Genomic DNA, 25,219 nt, shown 5'->3' with positions numbered 1-25,219 from the left:
AGCTGAACACTTTGGATCCAATCCTCTGTTATCGGTGTTCTAGGTGTGGGTTTAGATGTCTGCCCCACCACAGATTCATATCAGCTCTACAAGCAAACACCTATTATTATTATTATTATTATTATTATTATTATTATTATTATTATTTATATAGCGCCATAGGACAGGGCTTCTGTATCTTTTAACAGTTGTATTGAAAAGGGAATTTCAGCCAGTGTCATTTGTATATATGGAGAATCTGGTGAAATTCCCTCTTCATCACAACAGTTAAAGCTGCAGGTGCCCTGCCCTCTTTTAAATCTGGTCACTCTAGTATAGCTCCTGCACTTTAACGTTGTGATGAAGAGGGAATTTCACCAAGTTCTCAATATATACAAATGACCCCTGCTGAAATTCCTTTTTCAATACAATTGTTAAAGATACAGGAGCCCTGTCCTCCTTTTCATATGGTCACCCTACTTTAGTCTAAACCCTATTGCCATAATCTGTGCAATTAGTGCTTCACTGGTAATTTGAACACACCTTTCACCACCTGCTTCATTCCAGCCTTTGCCCTGGTCTTCCACCAGAACTTTTAAAAAATGATGTTTGTTCATATCCAAATCTTTTCCTAAACAGCCTTGATACAACTCAACCAAACTTAGGCATTCTTAAGTCCCATTGATTTAAACATGATAGATGTAAACCAGTTTAAAGCCGTTTAAATCCATGGGACTTAAAAACACTAAACTTTGGTTGTGTTGTGCTGTTGATTTCTGTTGGTGGATTAAATAAGTGCTTACATCTCTCCTCTTTAAATCATTAGGATATTATTATTATTATTATTATTATTATTATTATTATTATTATATTTATTCCAATGTTCAATTCCTTTGCTTATCTTGTATTCTGAATGATTTCCAAAAAATTGTACCAAAGCATGTCCCAACAGGGCTTACTCTAATATTACCAGAGCAGTGTAATTTCTGTTTTTCCATGGCTCCATCCCATACTGCTCCAGTAACATTTGCATATGGGAAATCAAGTCCAATGTGAATGGCCAAAAATGTTCTGCTTAATGCACAAAGCACTGAATGGGAAATAATTACCGAAAGGAGAGAGCAAAATGTTAATAATTATAGTGGTGTGCTGGTGCGGCCAGGCACTTCAGGGTGCATACAGACTTCCATAATTAAGGAGGACTCACTGCATACCATGTAATTCTCACATGTACCTGATCCTCTTCTGGGAGTGCACATATCCACAGGCCTTTCCCAACTCTTAATTCATGAGATCCTTTAATTCAAGGGTGGGGAAACTCAGCCCAGGGGACCCAAATCTGTCCTCCTAAGGTTCAGATCTGGCCAGCCGTAGTTCCTCAGATACCTTCTTTCCCCCAGCCACTGATCGTTTGGTGATTTCTCGGCTTTTGTGCAGTTTTTTCTCCATTCTAACGGTGCCTCTCATTGGATTAAGGCCACAGCTAGACTTCAGGTTTATCCTGGGATCATCCAGGGTTCGCCCCTGCCTGAGCACTGGATCCCCTGTGTGTCACCTAGATGAACAGGTTTGACCCCTGGACGATCCAGGGATAAACCTTAGGTCTAGCTATGGCCTTAGTTGCTGGCAGTAAGAGTGTTAAGCTATAATATGCTGGCATTTCTTTGTAATTTGGCTCCATGCCTTTGGACTTTGGCTCCACCCACCACTAGAAGCCCCCCTTCCCGAGCTTCTCTGAAGTTGAATTTGTCCCTTGGGCTGAAAGAGGTCCCCCACTCCTGCTTTAATTGGAGATGCTGAGGGATCTTCTCCATGCAAAACAGATGCCCTGCTGTGCAATTGAGCTATAAGTTCTTTCCTCCCTGGGTGTTACTTTTGTGGGTGCTTTGTATAACCTTGCTCACATACATAGCTTGTTGATTTGGTTTTAGTCTGTCTATGTCTATCTCTCTCACACACATCCCGTTGAGTTTTACTTGGACATCTCCTGCCTTGCCTCTTGCAGATATGCCCCAGCCTCCAGGCGCCGATACCTACATCTTACCAGATGAATATAAATATTCGCTGCGAAACAAGCGATCTCTTCTGAAGGCCCACAAGAACAAAGAGCTGAATGTTGAGACTTTAGTGGTGGTTGACAAAAAGATGATGCAAAACCATGGCCACGACAATATTACTACTTATGTCCTGACTATACTCAATATGGTATGATGGACTGTTTTCTTGAGACAAGCTGGGTAATGAAAATGTATACAAACGCATATGATGACATTGTAAGACTGCTCAGTCATTAATTTGCTCTTTCCCCAAGGATTCTTTTTGGGTTGAGGCTGGGAACATCTGATTTCTATGCTCCTTCCTCACACTGTGCATAGAAGTCAAAACAAATCAATTGTATTTGCTTAAAACCATTCGTTATCAAAAGCAGGGGGAAGGGATGCATCCCATTCACAAATCAGCTGACAAAATATAATGTGGAAGGAAATTCAATATTGTTATTTATCATAAATGGTCCCCATCGTATTGCATTTTCCAAAACAAACAAACTTCTTTGAGCAGCTAGAGCAAAATGGCAATTCCGTGTGTTGCCTACTCATCAGATATCAAAGAACAGATTTGCTCAGCATCATCTGAAAATGAAAGATTGCCAAGGATTTCTTTCAAAAACTTCCCCCCTGGGGCAGTATATTAAGAGCAATATGATACATGGCATACATGCAGTATCCAAGAAAGAACCTTTTAAGAATAAAAATGTAACTGCGATAAAACAAATTTAAATATAATGACTGATGTGACATACCAAGTTTAAAAGGGATTTTAAAAATAATGAATACATCATATAAATTTATGAAAGTGCAATGAATTAACAGTGCAACGTTTTACATACAAACGTAGTGATTTTACTGGTTTCCAAGGTGCTGCCAGACAGCTGCTTTTTTTTTTTGCTTACTCATAGATTTTTGTATTTTTAAAACAATAATCATACAGTACAATCCAGCAAAAGTTAAGCCATTAAGTCCCACCAATTTTGGAGGGAGAATTAAACATGTGAAGGAACAGCCCAAGAGCTCATGGAAAACAAAGGTTTTGCTACCCGCTCTTGCACTTTATCATATGCTGAGCAGCACTACAAAGTTATATTAATGATCAGGGCCGGTGCCAGACTATTTTGCACCCTAGGCAAGGTGAGCTACTTGCACATCCCCCCAAATTGCGCAGAAGTCCAAACATGTGCACCGAGTGGAGAGCTGGGACTGGCTCACTTCAATTTGGGACCGAGCCGTCTGGAATTCATCGGGACTTACTTCCGTGTGAATGCAACCCGCTATGCAGCCTGGCGTCCCAATCCCCTCTGCATGTTTACTCAGGGAAATAAGGCTTCTGAGTAAGGAGGCATAGGCGGATCGGGCCACACTGGTGCCTCCTGGTGCAATGCTTTCTCGGATGCAAGTCCCGTTGATCCACGCGCGCAGGATCGGGAAGCAGGAGAGTTTGCCTTGCGAGGAGTCCACAAGTCCCTAGCTTTGCTGGGCGAAGGGAGAGGGAGTCCCGCCTGCTTGGACATCGCGGCCTGTTTGAGGAGAGAGGCGAGGCGATCCAGTGCCCTTTCCTCAGGAGTAAGGCAGAGGCTGGCTTGAGCCAGGGTCGAGCTCACCATGTGCTTTTTCTTCTTCTTCTGGCAGCGGCCTCCCGGCTCTGGGAGGGCAGCTTCCAGATGGCTAGAGTGGCTCTGGGAGGGCGGCTTCCGGGTGGAAGTCCGAACGTGGAGCTGCCGCCCCACCCCAGCGTCCCTGGCTTTGCTTCGGCTGGGTGGGCGCAAAGTGCCATCTCGCCTGCCCTGGCCCAGCTGAATCCTTGGGCCAGGCCAGGCCAGCTCACAGCCAACAATGCAAGTGAGTCCTGTGCAGCACCCCTCTTAGCTTGGCGCTCTAGGCAGCCGCCTGAGTGGCCTCTATGGTAGCACCAGCCCTGTTAATGATCAAGAAAGGACTGGGATGCTATTTTCTTGCTTTCATTTATAATGTCTATCTGTTCTTAACTTCTTCCTCTTTACAACTTTGTCTATGCCCTGGGTGGCTGATGGTGATCACACAGCTATAGGCAATGAGAAAATCAGAAGATTTGAACACACAGTTTATCTGATCTAAAAGATAGGGACAGTAGAGGGAGAGTGGAGAATGGTTGCCTACTGCCCAGCCTGGCTAGTAAAATACCATTCGAACAGAACCTGGATTATGAGGAGGTGTGTGTGTGTGTGTGTGTGTGTGTGTGTGTGTGTGTGTGTGTTGAAAGCTCTTAGCTGAAGTCCAAACCCAACTACATTCTTTTTCAGCTGAAAACTTCTCCAGCTATCCCTGGTGAGATAGGGCATGATGTAACTGTTAGAGGCCTTAGCTAGACCTAAAGTTTATCCCGGGATCATCCCTGCCTGCTCCCGGGATATCCTGTGTGTCATTTACATGAACAGGGATGACCCCAGGACAATCCCAGGATAAACCTTAAGTAGGGTGACCATATGAAAAGGAGGACAGGGCTCCTGTGTCTTTAACAGTAATATAGAAAAGGGAATTTCAGCAGGTATCAATTGAAGAGGGTGAAATTCCCTCTTCATCACAACAGTTAAAGCTACACTAGCTATAGTAGAGTGGCCAGATACAAAAGAGGGCAGGGCTTCTGCAGCTTTAACAGTTGTGATGAAGAGGGAATTTCACCCTCTTCAATTGACACCTGCTGAAATTCCCTTTTCTATATTACTGTTAAAGATACAGGAGCCCTGTCCTCCTTTTCATATGGTCACCCTACCTTAGGTCTAGCTAAGGCCAGAGTCTCAGAACTGTGGTTTAAATCTCCGATCTGCTATACAGCTCATTAAGTGGACTTGGGCAAGTCACTCTCAGCCTAACTGACCTCACGGGTTTGTTGACAGATCAAGGGATGGGGGAAGAATCACCTTTGCTACTTTGGAGGAGAGGAGGATAAAAAAGATAATAATGAAATAGATATATGTCTTTTCTGACAAAAACCTCCAAAGGTAAACTGGTTGTAGAGCAAGTGCCTCATTTTTATTCTTCATGCTTTGTTGCATGTTTGACTTAGTTAATATTTAGTTTCCCTAAGAGACAAGCAATGAAATCTGCAAGATGGACATAAAAGTTAATGAACCGCAAATGTTGTCTTCACGTTGCACATTGTTTTGTGTCCTATAAGCCTGAAATAACACATGCTTATCAATCCTATTTTGTAGAAGGAGGCTTATTTTGATGCAGGCTTCAATCTAGCAAATAAAGCTTGATTATTATTATGGGCATGATCCAGAAAAAGGTAGTCCCTTTGATTTTAATGGGAACAGTTCAGCATGCCTTCGGGGCTGGCCCAGTTGTAAAATCGAACTAGGCAATCACCTGAGGTGCCGAAATTCTAGGGTCGCCCTCCTGCCTCATCTCTGTCAATATCTTGTGGAAAGAACCCCTCCCTGCATTTTGAAGAGTCCACAGAGGCAGGCTAACAGCTCATCCACGGGGTTGATAACCACTCCATTCCAGGGAATGTGATCAAGAGCGAACCCCAGGGGATAGACACAGGACTAATGAGGAAGTAAAGAAATGGTCAGTCATTATACATTAAACTCAGGAAATGGTAGCCTGATCAACATGGAAAGTTGCCGCTAGCTCTAGGACTTCTTTCTATCTTTGCAGGCATAGAATTGCCCCCTTTATGCGCGTTTGTTAATTCCGCTCGGCATACAATGAGATGCAAGAGTGGGCAGCAAAACATTAGTTTTCCATGAGCGCTTGGACTGATCGTGCACAATGCTCTCCTCCAAAATCGATGGGGACTTACCTGCTTGACTTTGGTTAGACTGTTTTATATTTTTCTTGATTTGCACAAACCTTTTGTTATACATAAGGAATCCTGTGGCACCTTAAAGACTAACTCGTTTATTGTAGCATAAGCGTTCGTGGGCTGGAGGCATAAGCAAAGTTTCTTGAATGATAAAAAAAAAAAAGGATAAGTGATTTTAAAAAATTGTTTGATGGGCATATTTTGAAGCATCTTTCAATGAGGATGAGATTGCAAGTTGAATTCACAGAATTGTGTTCAGTGATGGTACTGACCTAATTGGCTCTAACAGCTTGATTTTTGTAATTCTTTTAGGTTTCTGCTCTGTTCAGAGATGGTACAATCGGAGGCAATATTAACATTGCAGTTGTTGGCTTGATACTTCTGGAAGAAGAACAGGTATAATTGATATTTATTAAATTTTATGGAGTAAAATAATTAAACATGGTTGTCTTTTAGTATTATAAGATACCAGGGATGTGCTCCGCTTCTCCTCGGACCGGAGAAGCAGGAGCGGATCGGGGGGCTTCGCCTCCTGTTAAGGCGGAGGCGAAGAGGATTGGGGGAGCCGCGTAGCGTTGCGGAGCGGATCGAGGTGAAGGCGGATCCTTCGCCTCGATCCGGAGCTCCGCAAAAAAGGTAAGGGGGGGTTACTTGGCCCTGCCGCTGTCGCTGCCGCCCATGCAGCGACGGCGGCAGAGCCAGGTAAGGGAGCAAGGGGTAGGAGGGTCTTACCTGCATCCATCCACGGTCCCACGGCTGCTTCAACTGAGCCCGAGGACTCAAACAGGAAGACTAGGTTGCATCAGTTAAAAGGATTCTAGGTAGCAGGTATAGGAAAAAGAACACTCTGCGTGAGACCCTAGAGAACCACTCTCAGTCGGACTGGACAATATTAAGCTAAATGGACCAGTGGTCTGTCTCAGTGTAAGGCAGCTTCATATTCATACATGTATGGGTGTTCTTGGAATTGTATATATGTATACACATGCACATACACATATATATAGGGAGAGAGAGAAAAATTTATTTATTTATTTATTTATCATACTTATACCCCGCTCCTCAGCCAAAAAAGGCTCCCGGAGCGGCTTACACTTAGCAAAAAAGACAGTCCCTGCCCTCAGGCTTACAATCTAATAAAGACATGACACACAAGGAAAAGGAGTCAAGGAGGGAGGGAGGGAGGAGAGAGAAAGAGAGAGAGAGAGAGAGAGAGAGAGAGAGAGAGTCCAGCAGGAGCAGGCCCCGATGTTACTTCTGCCTGCTCCTGTCCCCTCGGTCCTTCTTCTTCCCCACAGGGCCACTAGGGCTTTGCTTTTATGGGGAGAGAAAAGCTGAAATCTCTAATCTCCTTCAGTTGTCTTTAATGAGAGTGGTGCTAATAGGCACCCTTTGATTCAGAGCACACGTCTGGAATGTCCAGTCAACTGCATGGAGACACTTCAACTCAGTGCTTTGAGGTACAGAACCATATCGTAGTTCCCCTATTAAGCCATGAAAGAACAGCTCCAGATTATTGCTGCTCCAGCTGTTACAACTGTGTTGACTGGTACATTAAAGTCTACTCTCCCTTCATTTATTTCCCTCTTTCCTTTTTTTGTTTTTGAGTTGACTCCAAACCCCTGTGCAGTAGAAGGCTCTGCTAGCAATGTAATGCTTCATTTTATGTGCTGAGCGATCAGGGCTCCTTAAGTGACAGCTTAATTACATTGAATGTTTAGCTTTTCGTGCTTGGACCACATCCAACTTGAAAAGAGTAAGGAGAGTAATCTTTTGATCTTACACCTGTGACATAATTTTCCTTTACTTCTCTGGCTCAGAATTGCTGCTCTTGTAAATCTGTTGTTTACCGTTCTGCTGTTTTCTGTCCGTCTATAGCTATTCATGTACAGGAAAGGGTGCTGAATGAATAAATTAACTAGCTAAAGGAATAAATTTATAATTAAAAACTGTCTATCAGTTTTATGGCTGCAGCTTTTAATTGATTAATCACTTAGATTAATAGACAGAAAGATACCTTTGATTGGGGGATGTAATAATTTTATTATTTATTTATTTAATTAAAACATTTATATCCCGCACTATATTGATAAGATCTCAGGGCAGCGTACATATAAAAGCATACAGTATAAAAACAGTAAATATACACAGCTAAAAACAAATTAAACCATAAACCAAGTTAAAACAATATATAATTTAAAAGCAGTAAAACTATTAAAACAGTTAAAACTCTATCGAGAGTCAAATCAAGCCCCCCCCCCCCACAATAGCTTGTCCCCTTATTTTGATCATATCCTTCACTCTAAAGGCTGTTTTATGTCAGAGGAGGAAAGAATATTGGATGGACGTAATATAATAATCCCTTCAGAAACAATGCTGTTCTTCATTTTAGATATTGACTATCTGCTCATGATACTTTGGGACTTTCACCTCTTCGCTCTCTCTCTCTTTTTAAAGAAGAAATTAGAGTCTGGATTAATATTATTCTCCAATGTCTTTTGCTAATGTGTAATGATGACAAACAATATATTTTTTTATTTGGATGCCACAGTTCTTATTGAATATAGATCACTGGAGATTAATGCAGTTGTCAAACCAAGTGATATATAAGCACTGTGGTCCCAATCCAAATCTGGTTGTAGATACTGACAGCAGGTGTGGATACATCTCCCTTGAAAGACATATCTAGTCAGTACAATGGGGGCTGAGTGGGGGTTCATATTGGATATCTGACTTTTAGGGTTAAGATCTTTCGAACCTTCCCAAAGTTTTTATTCCTTCCATATATGTGGATCGTTTGTGTTGCTTTTTCCCAATTTTCCTTACATCTCGGTTGACAATGGTAATCAAATTTATCCACAATCCCTCTCTAAAATATTTTAACAGCCCCCAGGTGCAGGTTAAGTGTTCTCTTCGCCCTTTTTTCCTGCGCTTAACCAACCTACTACTTTTGTCACTGAGGCAGAAGGCTTTTGGAGATGGTTCCAGATACCTGCAGTGCCACTTTATTATCTCTTAAGTACCACTATCTAGGCAATCCGTACTCTTCTGCTCCGACACCAGATTAAGTCAGTCATCTGTGGTAGCATTTAGGTTCACAGAAAAGCTGGGAGGGTGAGTAGAAGAGAAGACTTAGAGGGTTGTTCAGAAGAGCCTATGGCCAACTCATACAGGGGTGTTGTATGACAAGGCAGCCTGGAACAGGAGACCTTGGAGGAGGATACTGTCACTGGTCTTGGAGCTTGTGAGAGTCAGGGGCAGCCAGAGGATGCTGATAGCATTCCGGGGGCCGCTGACAGAAGTGATACCCAACTCAAGGAGGCTGTGGCATTAGAAGAACTCCCTTCTCCAAACCTCCAAGATCACCCCCAAGCTCCCAGGATCAATGGCAGCAGTGTATCTTGACAGAAGCAGTGCAGTGCTCACCTGGCCAGAGATAGAGTCCTACTCATGAGGTGCAAGCATGCTCTGGATCATGCCCTAATAACAAGTCAGGAAGGTATGAGACAACAACATCCCTTATAAAGCCTCTCAGCTGGAGTTAAAGCAGCACCTTTCTGACTGTATTTTCTGCTGGACAGCTCCCCTGCTAACAAGACTTTCTGATCCTTGAACCACAGGGCTGCTTCTGGTAAGGGGATCATCAGACAAGTGTTTTATCGCACACTTGTTACTGCCCACTCACAGTTTTTTGTACGTCCTTTAGATGACACCATCTGCCTCCCACTTCTTCATCTCATTTTTCCGTTGCAAAAAAAGACCCGGAAAATCCGACCTTTTTAAAAAAAACAAAACTTGCCACCATTTCTTGCTGTGTGCAGGAAAAGCGGCGCAATAAAAATGCCCACTGAAAGGGCCACGTGGTTGTTGCTGCTGCTGCTTTCTCTCCCCATGTAAAGAGATTGTTGCTATTGTGGGACAGCAGCAGGAGGCCATAACGACGATAGGGAAACGCGAAAATACTACCGTCTGATGATGCTCTAAGGCCGGAACTGACCTTTATGGCAGGAATGGAACAAGGGGATAATCAAGCCTCCCCTGATGGCCCCATTCCCAGCCACTGTGTGCGTCTAAGCCTCATCCAGTTCGTAGTTAGGTAGCCCTTTCTGACATTTTGCCAGCCATGTGAATGTCAGGGGCAGGAGGAGGGAATTCTTCTGAGCAGCCTTCTAGAATGTGATGAATGGAGGGAAAAGCCTATAATAATCCTACCCACCCCGCAAAAACACACACCCTGCCTGTGAAAATCCAGTAGCCATTTGCTGGTCAATGATGAATTACACTGAGTTCCTAAAGGCACAGGAAAGTGTTCCTTGCACTCCTAGCAGCCTATGCAATGTGGGAGGCTTCATTGCGCATGCACTGCTGCCTGGGGGGGCACTTGAAAAATCAGAACCTGCTTGAATCTGGCAAAAGTATAGACTTTTTAGTATGGCCTTTGCTGCTGTTGCTGTTTTTACTACTGCATTGGTTTTTATTATGTGTGTTTTATTGTTGCATGCTGCCTTGGGAGGGATTCTGACCTGAAAGGCAGCCAAGAAATATTTTAAATAAAAAATTTAAAAACTGGAATTCAAAATGTATTGTGGAAGGGGGGTATTAAAACATCTGCATCTGCTGAACCTTTTTCCAGAGCAGAACTGGGATGTTCTGCCCATTTGTACTGTCAAACCACCCTCTTCCAAGATTCTCAAATCCTGAAATCTATATTAACTCTATTTGTCATACATCAACTTCTTTACGTTATTCTACATTACATTATTGTAAATAGTTGTGATTCAAAGACCACAGCTTCTACCATGGTCTCATTGGCTTCAATGGGACTACAGTAATACAACAGCATCATACTGAAATGTTCTGCTGTCTACAGTTCTGAAACTCATCAACTCTCTTTCCCTGAGAGAAGCAGTAAGTTGGGTGGGTGGGTACTTAGGTAAGCAGTAAGCTGACTTCAGTTTTTAAAGGGGGAAAGATTGAATAAGGTATTCTGGGCTGGAGAAGCCATAAAAGCGCAGTTGGTGCAGCCAAAAGAAGGGAAGGAATGAACGGACAAAGACCTGTTAATGCAATCGTCATTCATGCTTATTACTTATTGAACTCTTCACAGGATGTAAGCCAGGCTGCAACCTTGGATCCAGCTAAGCCAAACTGCCCACTGCCATAGACGGTGGCCTGCAAAGTGTCCGTCACACTTCCTGCTTTTGCTATCCTGGGCATGCATCAAAGATAGACATATATCATGCGTCTGGGCCGGCTTTATTGGATGAGTTTCAGTTACTGAGGCCTGAGAATGTGGACAAGGTGCTTGGCCAAGTCCGGTCGACCACTTGTGTGCTTGACCCTTGCCCTTTATGGCTTATTACATCAAATAAGGAGGGGATCCCCAGCTGGGTCCAGGAGGTTGTAAATGCCTCCTTGAGAGAGGGAGTGGTGCCGGCCTCTTTAAAAGAGGCGGTAATCAGACCACTCCTAAAAATGCCAAACCTGGACCAGGAAGATGCTAAAAACTGTAGGCCGGTGGCGAACATCCCTTTCCTGGGCAAGGTGCTTGAGCGGGTGGTTGCAGGACAACTCCAGGCACGCTTGAATGAAACGGATTGTCTAGATCCATTTCAATCGGGTTTCAGGCCTGGTTTTGGAACCAGGCCTGGTTTTATTCTAGGTGTGCTTTTTATATTATATTTCGTATGTGTGTTTTAAATTTGTTTGTTGTTTTTATGCTCTTCATGGTTTTTAATTTTTGTGAACCGCCCAGAGAGCTTTGGCTATTGGGCGGTATAAAAATGTAATAATAAATAAATAAATAAATAAATATTGCCATGCATGGCCGGTGGGTTTTATTTGACAAGACAGACCTTTCTAAAAGACTTACATTATAATTGTCCTAACTCTGCAAGGGGCTGGAAGGCCCTAAAAATAAAGTCAATTCTGTGATTCTGCAAGGAAGACTTTGGCCTTAGCTAGACCTAAGGTTTATCCCAGGGTCATCCCTGTTCATGTAAATGACACACAGGGGATCCCAGGAGCAGGCAGGGACGACCCCGAGGCGATCCCAGGATAAACCTTAGGTAGGGTGACCATATGAAAAGGAGGACAGGGCTCCTGTATCTTTAACAGTTGCATAGAAAAGGTAATTTCAGCAGGTGTAATTTGTATATATAGGAAACCTGGTAAAATTCCCTCTTTATCACAACAGTTAAAGTGCAGGAGCTATACTAGAGTGACCAGATTTAAAAGAGAGCAGGGCACCTGCAGCTTTAATGGTTGTGATGAAGAGGAAATTTCCCCAGGTTCCCCATATATACAAATGACACCTGCTGAAATTCCATTTTCAATACAACTGTTAAAGATACAGGAGCCCTGTCCTCCTTTTCATATGGTCACCCTACCTTAGGTCTAGCTAAGGCCAAAGTGTTACGTTTTACCTAAACATCCAGTTCCCCCATATATGTTTTCATCTTTACTTATGTAGAAGTCATTAATGGTTCTCCACTGTTTCTCATTGTCTTGCCCCTAAATGTCTGTGCTTTTTTATTTTATTAAATTAGGGTGACCATATGAAAAGGAGGACAGGGCTTCTGTATCTTTAACAGTTGCATAGAAAAGGGAATCTCAGCAAGTGTCATTTGTATATATGGAGAACCTGGTGAAATTCCCTCTTCATTAAAGCTGCAGGAGCTATACTAGAGTGACCAGATTTAAAAGAGGGCAGGGCACCTGCAGCTTTAACTGATGTGATGAAGAGGGAGAATTTCACCAGGTTCCCCATATATACTAAGGACACCTGCAGAAATTCCCTTTTCAATACAGCTGTTAAAGATACAGGAGCCTTGTCCTCCTTTTCATATGGTCACCCTAATTAAATTGCTTACTGTGACCAATGTGAAGCGCTTTTACAGTTCCCATTTAACACCTTCGGTGGGCGTTTTTCCCCTTCTCCTCCTTCTCTTCCTTATGTGCAGCCAGGACTCGTGATCAATCACCATGCTGACCATACCCTGAGTAGTTTTTGTCAATGGCAATCTGGGCTGATGGGAAAGGACGGAAGCCACCATGACCATGCAATTTTACTTACCGGCGTTGATATCTGTTCCTGGAAAAATGAGCCATGTGATACCTTGGGTGAGTCCTTGCTGCCCCCCTACAAGGCCTTGGCAAAATTGATGTCTTCTGCTGTGGGCGCTAAATACCAGCAATCCAGGGTCTGGCTCAGCACTCAGTGGGAGAAGAAGCAAACATTGGTCCCTTTACCTGAAAGGGTTTCACAAGTTTTTGTCATGGTTACAGATCAGCAACTGGGGAATGCTGGACCCAGTCTGGCCCTCTGACAATTGCCAGGTGACCCCCTCCCCTCTCCACAAATACACCCTGACATCCTGGTTGCTAGCATTGGTGAAAGAGATGTAAAGCAAGGGGCCATCTGCAGCAACAGAACTTGCGGGCTACAAGAGGGTAGTAGGGCTCTTCTTATTTTCCCGTGCTCTTATGGATGTCACCCTGAATTGTTTCGGAGGAAGATGGAATAGAAATGAACTCGTTCCTGATATTTCCAGTGTTCAGGCTGTGAGTGCCAGTGCTTATGTAGCCAAAACAGCATCACTCATGCACAAGAAGGAGTTATCAGCAAGCTTGGGGAAACTCCAAGAATAGCAGAAGTACGGTGGGGGGTTTTTTTGGCTTTGCAGGGGGAATCCTAACCAGGGGAAACTTTCAAAATTAAGGATTAAGCATGCTCAGTGGCAACAGAATGCTGACACTGTTTGCCGGGGGGTGGGGGAATAGGAACTGGGGCCAGGAAGGGAAGGGAAGGGCAGATGGAATGGAGTGGCTGGTATGAAAAGCAGCAGTCCACACAGCAACATTTTGTCAGAGGCCCCACTTATGAATCAGTACAAAAACAACGTTGATGATGATGATATTCTGCCTTATTTGCTAAAAGCCGTCAAAGTGGTGCACAGCAATTTAAAACAGACAGACAAAAAAAACCTTAAAACACTAAAAAAAAATAAGAACGTTAAAAACAGCAAAACATTTGAACATTAAAATTATATAATTTAGTAGATTAAAAGATGTGTCTTCAGACCCTATCTAACAGCCAAGGGAGTGCGGGGCCCATCGTAGTCCTTGAACAAGCACATTCTACAGAAGAAAGTCTTTTCAAATGTGCCCTACCAATGAGCCTCTGTGAGGAATTCACTGTTTTTAACTTTTGTAAACTGCCCAGAGAGCTTCGGCTATGGGGCAGTATATAAATGTAATCAATAATAATAATAATAATAATAATAATAATAATAATAATAAAAAAAAAAAAATAATACTGCTCAAGTTCATAATGAGAAAGGTGGCCCCTAGATAGTCATGTCCTAAGCCATTTAGGGCTCTAAATTTTTTTTTAAAAAGCCTAACTTTGATTTGAGCCTGGAAAATAACTGGCAACCAGTTTTTATTGGTACTGGTTTTAAAAACAAAAATATATATCGTGTTTTATTCTTTTAATCTTATCTTTTATTGTTCATTGCTCTGGAATCAGTTTAGATGTGGAGCAGTACATAAATGTTGTAATTAAATAAATAACTAGTGCAAGTCTTTCAAGAGAGGTGTAATGTAGTCCTCAAACTGCAGCAATTAGCAGCCGAGCTGCCACATTCTGCACCAGTTGAAACTTCCAGACCCTCTTCAGTCTTTAGCCCCAAGTAAAGTAAATTGCAACTGTCTAAACAGTGATGTAACCAAGGTATGAATAACTACTGTCAAGTTAGACTGACTCAGGAAGGCTTGCTACTGGTGCAACTAGCGTAGTTGTGCCAATGCACTCCTTGAGAGTGCCTTGGACTGCAAGATCAAACCAGTCCATACTCCAGGAAATAAAGCCAGACTGCTCACTTGAGGGAATGATATTAAAGGCAAAACTGAAGTACTTTGGCCACATAATGAGAAGACAGGACACCCTGGAGAAGACGCTGATGCTAGGGAAAGTGGAAGGCAAAAGGAAGAGGGGCCGACCAAGGGCAAGATGGATGGATGATATTCTGGAGGTGACAGACTTGACCTTGGGGGAGCTAGGGGTGGCGACAGCCGACAGAAAGCTCTGGCGTGGGCTGGTCCATGAAGTCACGAAGAGTCGGAAGCGACTGAACGAATAAACAACAACACTGCCATGTAGGATTAAGGGTGTCAGAATCAGGCCTGCTTTCCTTAGTGTGGGAAAAAGGGTTTCAGGGGGTCATTCCAAAGAAGAAGAAGGACCAGAAATTTACCAGCCAACACAGGAAGCAGGGGAGGAGATTCTCCAAGGCCATAGCTAGACCTAAGGTTTATCCCTGGATCGTCCAGGGATCAAACCTGTTCATCTAGGTGACACACAGGGGATCCAGTGCTCAGGCAGGGGTGAACCCTGGATGATCCTAGGATAAACCTTAGGTCTAGGAGTCAAGGATGAATCTTCCCAGCAGTGTATCTGTGAGAATGCAGATGACCCAGAGATCACACATGCACCCTCCTGGGAACTCAGCCTCTGTCTGATGGGGAGGGGACATCAGAGTTGGCAGATCCCAGAGTCCGACGCAGGGTCAAGGGTGGAATTGAGAGGAGGTGGGAGGTGGTCTCTTCGGATAACAGCTCACAGAGGCTCCTCAAGAAAGACCCTCTCTGACAAAAAGTGTATTGCTTGAGTTGAAGGCAACTGCCTTGCTTTGTTAGTCAAATTAATCTTAGAGCGTAGATCCTAGCATTCACACACCCTTCAGATTAGAAGTGATGTTTGTTTGTTGAATTAAGCTTTGTGAATTACATAGCAGATATCTTTATTGTCTTGTACCGGCAGGGGGGCATGGAATCATGGCAAGGGACAGCACAGCATCAAGGAGCTCTCTCAAGCTAAGAATCTCAGGGTGAGAGCATCCTCTTCCAGGACAGTTTGGATGCCAGTACCTGAGTCAGGCATTCTACTGACCAACAACACCTCTGTCTTGTCTGGATTGAAGCTCAGCCTGGTCCACCCACATACAGCCCATTACTGAACTCAAGCAAGGGTTTTGACTGATTCCTTGCTGTTATGTGACAAAGAGCAAGAGAGTTGGATATCATCAGCATATTGGTGGCCTCTTACTCCAAAACTCGAAATGGCCTCTCCCAGTGGTTTCACATAAATGTTAAATTACATGGGAGAGGTGATATAACTGGGGGACACTGTGGGCCAATGACTGTAGAGTCAAACAGTAATTCCCTTTCTGGATCCAACCTGATGAAAAGAATGAAACCACTTCAAAACAACACCCTCTTAATGATATGAAAAGCTGCTCAGAGGTCCAGGAGAAATAATAGGGTTGCACTCCCCTGCCATCGAGCTCATTACGCAGAGCATCCACCAAGATGATCCATGCAGTTTCTGTCAGTGCCATATCCCAGCCGAAAGCCTGATTCAGGCCATAGCTAGACCTAAGGTTTATCCCAGGATTGTCCTGGGGTCAAACCTGTTCATCCAAGTGCCACACAGGGCATCCAGCGCTCAGGCAGGGATGAACCCGGGATGATCCTGGGATAAACCTTAGGTCTAGCTATGGCCTCAGTTTCATTCAGATCCATCTGAAGTTACAGTGCTTCCACCTTTTCTATCCTTTTTGCCAATCATATCCTTATACTTGAGATTGAGAAAAACGAGGTTTCCCCATTTTTTCCTCAAAACACCCGTTACTGTAGATAAAACTGAGAGGAAAGGACTTGCCCAAGCCCAGCTGGATGGCTAAGAAGGACTTTTTGAACCCAAGGCTTACTAGTCAAAGTCCAGTACTTGGACTTCTCAGGGCAGGATGATACAAACATGAAAAATATCTGAATAAAGCACAACAGTCACATGCCATCAGACTGTCAAAAGGGATTTATTGTTCTAATAAAAGGAGGCATCTGGTTTTTGTTGCTCAGTATAAAACGTGTGTCCAGGAGTTCCAGCCAGGCAATGGTGGCATATATAGGTGGGATGGGAAGGGAATAGGAATCCAGTTGTGCACTGAGATACATAAGTGTGCAGGATCCTCATTCATGTTATGCTGGCAACAACAGAATATTTTGCAAAACAGCTCTTACATGGGCATTTCAAAGCCAGCAAACTCAGCTCTTTTGGATTTGGGAGTTTTGTTTTTGATTGTCAAAATGCCTTTCTCAAGGACATTTCCCCTCTTCTCCCTTCTTTTCCATTTAATTCACTAGGATTTGCTCCAATAAGTGGAATGTGCAGTAAATATCGTAGCTGCACAGTTAATGAAGATACTGGGCTTGGATTGGCTTTTACAATTGCGCATGAGTCTGGACATAAGTAAGTTTGTATGCATATATTTAGTGAGAGAAATAAGTTTAGGAATCCTTTGTGTCAACTAATGAATTTGAAGCAATCTATTGGATAGAATTATTCAAAGGGAGTTTTCTAAAAGGGACCCTGAAAACTACTGATAAATCTAAAGTGTTTCTAGAATACACTGAGATTTAAAAATTCAATACACCAATGAGTGTATTGAAGATTCTACTGTTGCTGAGATTCTTCTTATTCCTGCACAAGTCAGAGTGTGGGCATTAAAAGGCAGCATTTACAAAGACAGAATACAAATGATCATTTTGCCTCTTACAGCTTTGGCATGGTCCATGACGGAGAGGGAAATATTTGCAAAAAGTCCGAAGGTAACATCATGTCGCCCACACTGGCGGGACACAATGGGGTCTTCTCCTGGTCCACTTGTAGTCGTCAGTATCTCTACAAATTCCTGAGGTATGCATACTGAAGAAGTGATTGTATCCAAGTGAAATAGCTTCATGGCTGAAAATGTTACTTTTGCCTCCCTTCCCAGAACAGAAAATGCTCATGATTTAAACTGCCTGTGGCTCAGTGTGCCAGAACAGATAGAGAACATTCTCAGATCACAACCAGGACTGGCTGCAAAGGGCGGGGAGATCAAGCATTTGCTGTGGCCCTGAGACCTGCAAAGGGCTCACCTTCTCAGCAGCGCTTTCAATCTCTATTTGTATGGAGCACCCAGAAAATCAGAGGCAATGTGGGAGAACTCTTGGTTTTCACATTATGCTTTCTCCAGAATGCTGGAATCCACTTAAGATGTTTTGAGAAAACTCTTTATCAAAGGAAATTTAATCCTTTCTGGAAAAAACAACAGCTTGGGACAACCTTTCCAGTCTGGACTGGAGTAAAAAAGTTGTCCAAAGCAAGTTTTTTTTAATAAGCATTACATTTCCCATGATAAAGAGTTTCCACGGACTCCTTGGGAACCATATCTATTTGTGCAGCTGCCTTATTTGTTCTTGTTTTTTTTTTCTATGGCTGTTTTTGATCCTCTCTATTGTGTGTTCACTCAAGATGCTTTGCTCAAGCCACCACCCACCACCCCAGTCCTAGACCTGGCATTAATCCTTGTCAATCCCAGTGGCTCTTCTGGTTGCCACAGGATAATTCTCTTTCTATGGCAGGCCATTTGCACAGTCAAGAGCAAGGTGGCTCCACTATGGCTTCCTGTGTGACGAGCTGTGTGTTGAGAGATCCTCTTGTGAATAAATGGCAGAAGACAGGCTTTGACATGTATCCCTGTACTGCCCAGTCAGATTGAAGGATAGTGAACTATGTAACGAATTATGGATTTTCTGCTATAATACGTTAAACATTCTAGCTCTGCCCCCTCTGTCACCTTCCATGTGCACATCTGCAGCAGGGAACCTTTTATAGCCACATAGACCCACACACACACACACACACACTATGTGTAGACATTTTATTATCACAACAACCATGGGAGGTATGTTAGACTGAGGGATCATGATGGACCAGTGACCTTCACAGCTAAGGGAAAACTTGATCCCAGGCTTCTCCAGTCTTAGGGCTTTGCTAGACGTACCTGTTAATCCGGGCGTGTGGAGGGGAAGGAAGCCCCGTTGCGTCCGCCATTTTTTTAAAGTTTTAAAGGGACCGGAGCGCAGGACCGCTCAGGTAAGTTGTTTTTAAGAAAAGGTTTCCCCACTCCCCCCCTGCCCCCAATCTTCCTTCCCAGCCACGATCTCCCTCCCGCCCCGGCCACGATCTCCCCCACCCCCCAGCTCCGCTCTTCCCCCCCATCTCTCCCGCTGGCTCCGATCTTCCCTCCCTGGCCCCGATCTTTCCCCCCCCCACGATTCCCCCACTTGGCCCCAATCTCTCTCCCCTGCTCGCGATTTCCCCCCCCAGCCCGATGGGCACGGCTTCTCCCGGCTACTCGCTTGTAAGCCGCGTAGCTAGGAAAAGCCGCAGAACGGGGCTGCGGAAATACCGGGCCACAACCGGTGCTGGTTATCCCTGGCCAAGGGAGGGTTGACCCTGGGTTGACCCTGGGATCCCCTGTGCATCATCTGGACATACAGGGGTGAGCCCGGGTATCAGCCCGGGCTAAACCCTCATCTAGCAAAGGCCTTAGTCTGACGCCCTCACCACTACACCACATTTGCTCTCACTGATTGATGACGGCGCATGTCATAATGGGAGTTTCCAGCATTCATAAATGAAGACACGGGTGCCCAGTGAGCAACCTGGCAGTACGAGCAACTCTGGTGTTCTCTAGCTGCTTTGTTTTTCTGTGTTGGGTTACAGATGTTAAGTGGCTTTACACAGAATCCGGCCATTAGCTAGGCTGTGCTAAATTTCTTCCAACCACCATAATAGCATTGACCATGTTACCCTATCATTTCTTATATTAATAGGAAAAGACCTCATCCCATTTAGTGATGCCTGTGTGGTGGTCCTTATTTTAGAAGTGCGAGTTAATGTTAGAAACATCGTCTCACGTGTCTGACATCCCCAAGATATATTAATTTTGTTTTTCAGCTGCATAAAATTGAAGGCGACCAGATGTAAGGTCAATGTCTGGTATTATTTAATCCAAATGGAAAGTTGTGAAACATCAGCTATTGCCAGCATTTTTAAAAAGTTCAAAGTGAAGTTCATTACTGAGCTAGGCACAGTTTAGCCCTCTGCACATTCTCAGCTGGTAATGTCATATATGCTGAGGCTCTGGCAGATTTTTTAAAAAAGCCAAACATGCACATTAGAGCCTGGTTACAATGGACACTTACAATGCATATATCTCAGTCCAGGAAGAATCATAGAATAGCAGAGTTGGAAGGGGCCTACAAGGCCATCGAGTCCAACCCCCTGCTCAATGCAGGAATCCACCCTAAAGCATCCCTGACAGATGGTTGTCCAGCTGCCTCTTGAAGGCCTCTAGTGTGGGAGAGCCCACAACCTCCTTATGTAACTGACTTGGTACGTCCTCCAAACTTTGAGCCTGGTGTCAGAATGAGATATTTCTAGTTGTGTTGCATGACAGTAGGCTGTAGTTCGATTCAAGGCTGTGTGACTACTGCATTAATTCAGAACCACGCCATTCAATTCAAGGGTCATGGGAAGCCTCCCCAACTTTGTGCCTTCCAGTTGTGTTGGACATCAACTCCCATCATTCCCAGCCAGCCGCATGTTGTAGTATGGAACATCTGGTAGGCACCAGTATGAGGACAGCTGCTTTAGGGGTTACTTTAGTTTTGCTAAAGTTAGTCCCACTCAGGAAACCTGGGACCCCATACTGCACATCCATACTGCACATGTGCATAAATGCTTCCTTTCTTACATGCCTGAAGTTGTAACAAAAAGAAATAAATTTAATTTAATGCAGATAAAGGAGCTCATGAAAACTGGGTACTTTATCAGACAAAAGCAATGATCCTGCACAAGTCCAAGGGCCTTGCTAGATGATGAGGTAGCCCGGTACGAGCCCTGGGCCAGCCCTGTGCATCCAGATGACGCACAGGGGATCCTGGGTTCAGGCAGGGCTGAAACCTCCTTCAGCCTGGGCTAACCGGAACCTCTTTTGGCCCGGTATTACCCGCGGCCTCTGGCTGAGCCCGAGACTGCTCGTTCCGCCGCTTTTCCCGGCTACCGTGCTTACTCGTGAGTAGCCGGGACAAGCGCCAGAGCCTGGGGGAGGTGGGGGAGATCGGAGGCAGTGGGGAAGGTGTCTGGCGGGTGGGCAGTGGAGCTGGCGGGGATGGGGGGGAAACGAACCCGGCGGGAGAGGGGGGGACACATGGCCAGGGAGGGGAAAGCAGGGAGAAGGTTTTTTGGTTTTTAAAGGGCTTTACCTACGCGCAGGAGCATTCATGTGTCCAGCCCCTTTAAAAAGATTTTAAAAATGGCGGATGCGACGGGGCTTTGCTTTCCCGCATTGCGTCCACGTCTAGCAAGGCAAGTAGCACAGGCTCGCCGCTCCTCCCACCCGGATTTGGCGGTAGGTCTAGCAAAGCCCCAAGACATTTTTACCCCAAAATCAAGGCTATCCCCTGTAAATCTCTGTCTGTTGACTTCTATTCCTGGTTCTCCTGGGGCACAGTTGCTCCCATATGTTCTACTCACAGCATTTTTAGGGTAACCTCCAAGACAAGGGCTTTGCTTTTGGCAAAGGATGCAGTTGGACTGGAACATGCAGTTTGCTCTTCAATGTTGTTCTGACGGCCTGGGGGTAACTGGCTTCTCTAGTATGCAGTCTCTTCTGGAGAACAGGGGCCTGCACCATGGTATCTCATTTCAAGCAGTGTTGGTCAGATCTGGTGGTTCACCAGCAAAGATGTCTGCAGCAATAGCTGTCAGCTCACAAAAAAGTCAGCTCATGATCCTTCAGCAACTGTACTATCTCCTCGCCTTCCATCATAGACAGACCTAGTTTTTTTCAACCTATGGAGGTGCTGTAAAAAGAATCTTCCACCTGTGCCTCTTCAAAACGTGTCCAGGATGATTGTCTCAGAACTGTCTTGTTTCAAAACTGACTAGCGGCAGGGAAGGGGCCCTTTTAAAACTGTATTTGACGTATCCAGAGATACCTTGTCTGGGTTTCTTGCAGCTCAGCTCAGTCCTTGTGTCTTGCTGACCAGCCTAAGCCTGTGCATGAATACAAATATCCAGAGAAGCTTCCCGGAGAGCTGTATGATGCAGCCACTCAGTGCAAGTGGCAGTTTGGAGAGAAAGCCAAGCTGTGCATGATGGACTTTAAAAAGGTGAGAAGCTGTTGTGTTTAAATTCGTTTTTATCCTGCCTGCAATCCAAGTGCCTCAGGACAATGCACATGGGTTATAATACCCTCGCCCCATACACATGTGCACCCATTTTGTCTTCACAGCTCTGTAAGGTAGGTTCAGCAGAGAGGTAGTCTCTTGGCCATTGTCACCATGCTCAAGCATCCATGCTCAAGCCAGGATTTCGAGCCCAGATCTCCCCACTCCAAGTCCAACTCTGTAGTACTGCCTTGCCCAACCTGGTGCCCTCCAGATGTTTTGGATTTCCACTCCCATCAGTCACAGCCAGTAGGTTGGCGGGGAATGACGGGAATTGTAGTCTAAGGGCCTTGCTAGACCTACCTGGGAATCTGGGCCTGTAGAGGGGCCAGCCCGTGCTAGAAGTAGCATGGGCTGTCGCTCCTGTCTACACGTAACACATGACGGGGTAAAGGAAAGCCTCGTCGCGTCAGCCATTTTTTTTCACCTTAAAGGGGCCATGTGCTCAGGAGCACATCAACGGTAAAGGTAGGTTAGGGTATTTTTTTTTAAAAAAAAAATGGTTCCCCAATCCCCCTGCCCCCAATTCCCCCCCCCCCCCGCGATGTCTGATGACGCCCGGCCTGCCCGCCATGTCCAATCCCCCGCCTGCGCACCCGCCAGCCATGTCCGATCCCCCGCGCACCCGCCCACTATGTCCGATCCCCCCGCCACCTGCCCGCCATGTCCGATCCCCCCCCCCCTCTCCGCCCGCCATGTCCAATGCATAGAAAAGGGAATTTCAGCAGATGTCATTTGTATATATGGAGAACCTGGTGAATTTCCCTCTTCCTCACAACAGTTAAAGCTGCAGGAGCTATACTAGAGTGACCAGATTTAAAAGAGGGCAGGGCACCTGCAGCTTTAACTGTTGTGATGAAGAGGGGATTTCACCAGGTTCTCCATATATACAAATGAAACCTGCTGAAATTCCCTTTTCAATACAAATGTTAAAGATACAGGAACCCTGTCCTCCTTTCCATATGGTCACCCTACCTTTCCTATTAACCATCTTCTGGACCTCAGATGGCAGAGGAACCCAGAGAAGAGCTGCTTGGCTTGGATTTAACCATTTAAATAAATTGGCATGTTGATCTTAAATACATTATTTGAACAAAAACCCCACTGATTTCAATGATATTTGCCTCCACATAGGGCCTGTTCAGATGACACTCTAAGCCATGGTTAGGCCTCTAATCCTTTTGCAGTAAATGTTTAGTGAATATGTTTAAACCGTGGTTATGTAGCCACCATGGTTAGGAATGGTTCCCACAACATGCTAAGCCATAATATTTAGCTCAAAATGCTTAACCGCTGTGGCTTAGTATGTCTTCTGAACTGAGTCATGGTATGTGATTCAGTGAAAGTTATGTATTCCAAAATCATATTATTGTCAATGGGTCCACTGGCTCTCAGTGCTGTTCTTTGATCAACATAGTATTCAAAAAATGCTCTAATGTGAATGTAACGCATCACCTGGAAAGAGCAAGATTTTTGCTTTCTTTTGGCCATTTTTAGTTATAACTGTGGATATATCTGGAAATCATTCCTAATGTTATGCTTCCGTTTATTACTGTTCCCCCCGTCCCCTCCAAATAGGATATTTGCAAAGCCCTGTGGTGTCATCGGGTTGGCAGAAAATGTGAAACCAAATTTATGCCAGCTGCAGAAGGTACAATGTGTGGTTATGACATGGTAAGAACGGGTTTTTTGAATAAGTGGGGCTGGATTGGGAGTAAACCAAATTTTAAATGCTTATACAAATACAATTTACAAAGAAGACAGGACCATTTGATATCTCTTAGTGACAAGACCCATTTAAAGTAATACGTTGACTGTAGATATACTTTTTTTCTGACTTTATTAGGAAACCTCCATTGACAATTTATTACAGAAAGATCGATCTTGCATGTAAAGATATATTCTTGAAAGAACTTATTGCCTCTGGGTTTCTTACTTGTCGATAAAGAGTATTATGGAGATCATATGTGCTGTTGCAAACTAGAGGCATCCTTGCTTTTCTCCCACCTTACTGATGGCATTTCACATTTCATGTAAAGATAATACGTGACCAATTCCATGGCCTCATATTATCTTTACATGAAAGAGGCTAGCTGAGGCTAGCGAGGAATGCTAAAAGCAACAAAACAGCTTCAGGTATGTGCATAATACAAGACAGAGGAAAGAAATGGTGGATCAGCTGCTCAATGAGGATGGCAAATTAATATCAGATGACAAAGAAAAGTCCAAAATGCTCCATTTCTACTTTGGCTCAGTCTTCTCCCAAAAGCAGGTTTATGACCCACCCACCCCGGCAAAAGTGAAGTACAAGCTGAAGGATCAGGATTGCAGTTTGAGATTGATAAACAAATGGTTAAGGAACACCTAATTTCTTTGAACAAGTTCAGATCTCCAGGGCCTGATGTACTGCATCCTAGAGTAATAAAAGAGCTGGCAGAAAAACTCTCAAAATCACTGTCTATTATCTTTGAAAAATCATGGAAGACGGGTAAAGTGCTGGATGACTGGAGGAGGGCTAACGTCGTCCCTATCTTCAAAAAGGGCAAAAAGGAAGAACCTGGGAACTACAGACCAGTCAGTCTTACATCCATCCCTGGGAAAAATTTGGAGCAGATTATAAAAAGTAATTCTGTAAGCACATTGAAAACAATGCAGTGATTACAAGAAGCCAGCATGGATTTGTCAAGAACAAATCCTGCCAGACTAATCTGATCTCATTCTTTGATCAGGTAACCTCCCTTGTGGACTGTGGGAATGCTGAGCATAATATATCTTGACTTCAACAAAGCTTTTGGCAAAGTACCACATGACATTCTGATCAGCAAACTAGTTAAAAGTGGGTTTGATAGAATAACTATTAGGTGCATCCACAGTTGGCTACAGAATCAGGCTCAAGGAGTGCTTATCAATGGTACTTTCTCAAACTGTGGAGAAGTAACAAGTGGGGTACCACAGGGCCTGGTGCTCTTCCACATTTTTATTAATGACTTGGATGAGGAGGTGCAGGGAATGCTTCTCAGATTTGCAGATGACACAAAACTGGGTAGGATCTCTAATACCCTGGAAGACAGGAACAAACTTCAAAGTGGTCTTGATAGGCTGGAGTGCTGGGCTGAAAACAACAGAATGAAATTTAATAGGGATAAATGCCGAATTCTACATCTAGGAAATAGAAACCAAATGCACAGTTACAAGATGGGGGATACTTGGCTCAGCAATACTTCAAGCGAGAAAGAACTTGTAATTGTCGTAGATCACAAGCTGAATATGA

General features: G+C 44.3%; 1 protein-coding gene across 1 annotated transcript in view; it reads left to right on the top strand.

Annotated features, from left to right (window-relative positions):
- ADAMTS16 (ADAM metallopeptidase with thrombospondin type 1 motif 16) overlaps positions 1–25,219 on the top strand; it is a 104,013-nt gene that overhangs the window by 22,665 nt on the left and 56,129 nt on the right. The window contains exons 5-11 of the mRNA XM_063130001.1: positions 1,985–2,184; positions 6,136–6,219; positions 12,786–12,945; positions 17,029–17,134; positions 17,444–17,581; positions 21,738–21,891; positions 23,527–23,622. Coding sequence (XP_062986071.1) covers positions 1,985–2,184; positions 6,136–6,219; positions 12,786–12,945; positions 17,029–17,134; positions 17,444–17,581; positions 21,738–21,891; positions 23,527–23,622 — 938 coding nt within the window. The remainder of the gene's footprint in view (positions 1–1,984; positions 2,185–6,135; positions 6,220–12,785; positions 12,946–17,028; positions 17,135–17,443; positions 17,582–21,737; positions 21,892–23,526; positions 23,623–25,219) is intronic.

This window comes from Elgaria multicarinata, chromosome 7, assembly GCF_023053635.1.
Source record: "Elgaria multicarinata webbii isolate HBS135686 ecotype San Diego chromosome 7, rElgMul1.1.pri, whole genome shotgun sequence".
NCBI classification, from domain to species: Eukaryota; Metazoa; Chordata; class Lepidosauria; order Squamata; family Anguidae; genus Elgaria; species Elgaria multicarinata.
The sequence above is the reverse complement of the archived record's forward strand: the minus strand, read 5'-3'. Positions and strand labels throughout refer to the sequence as shown.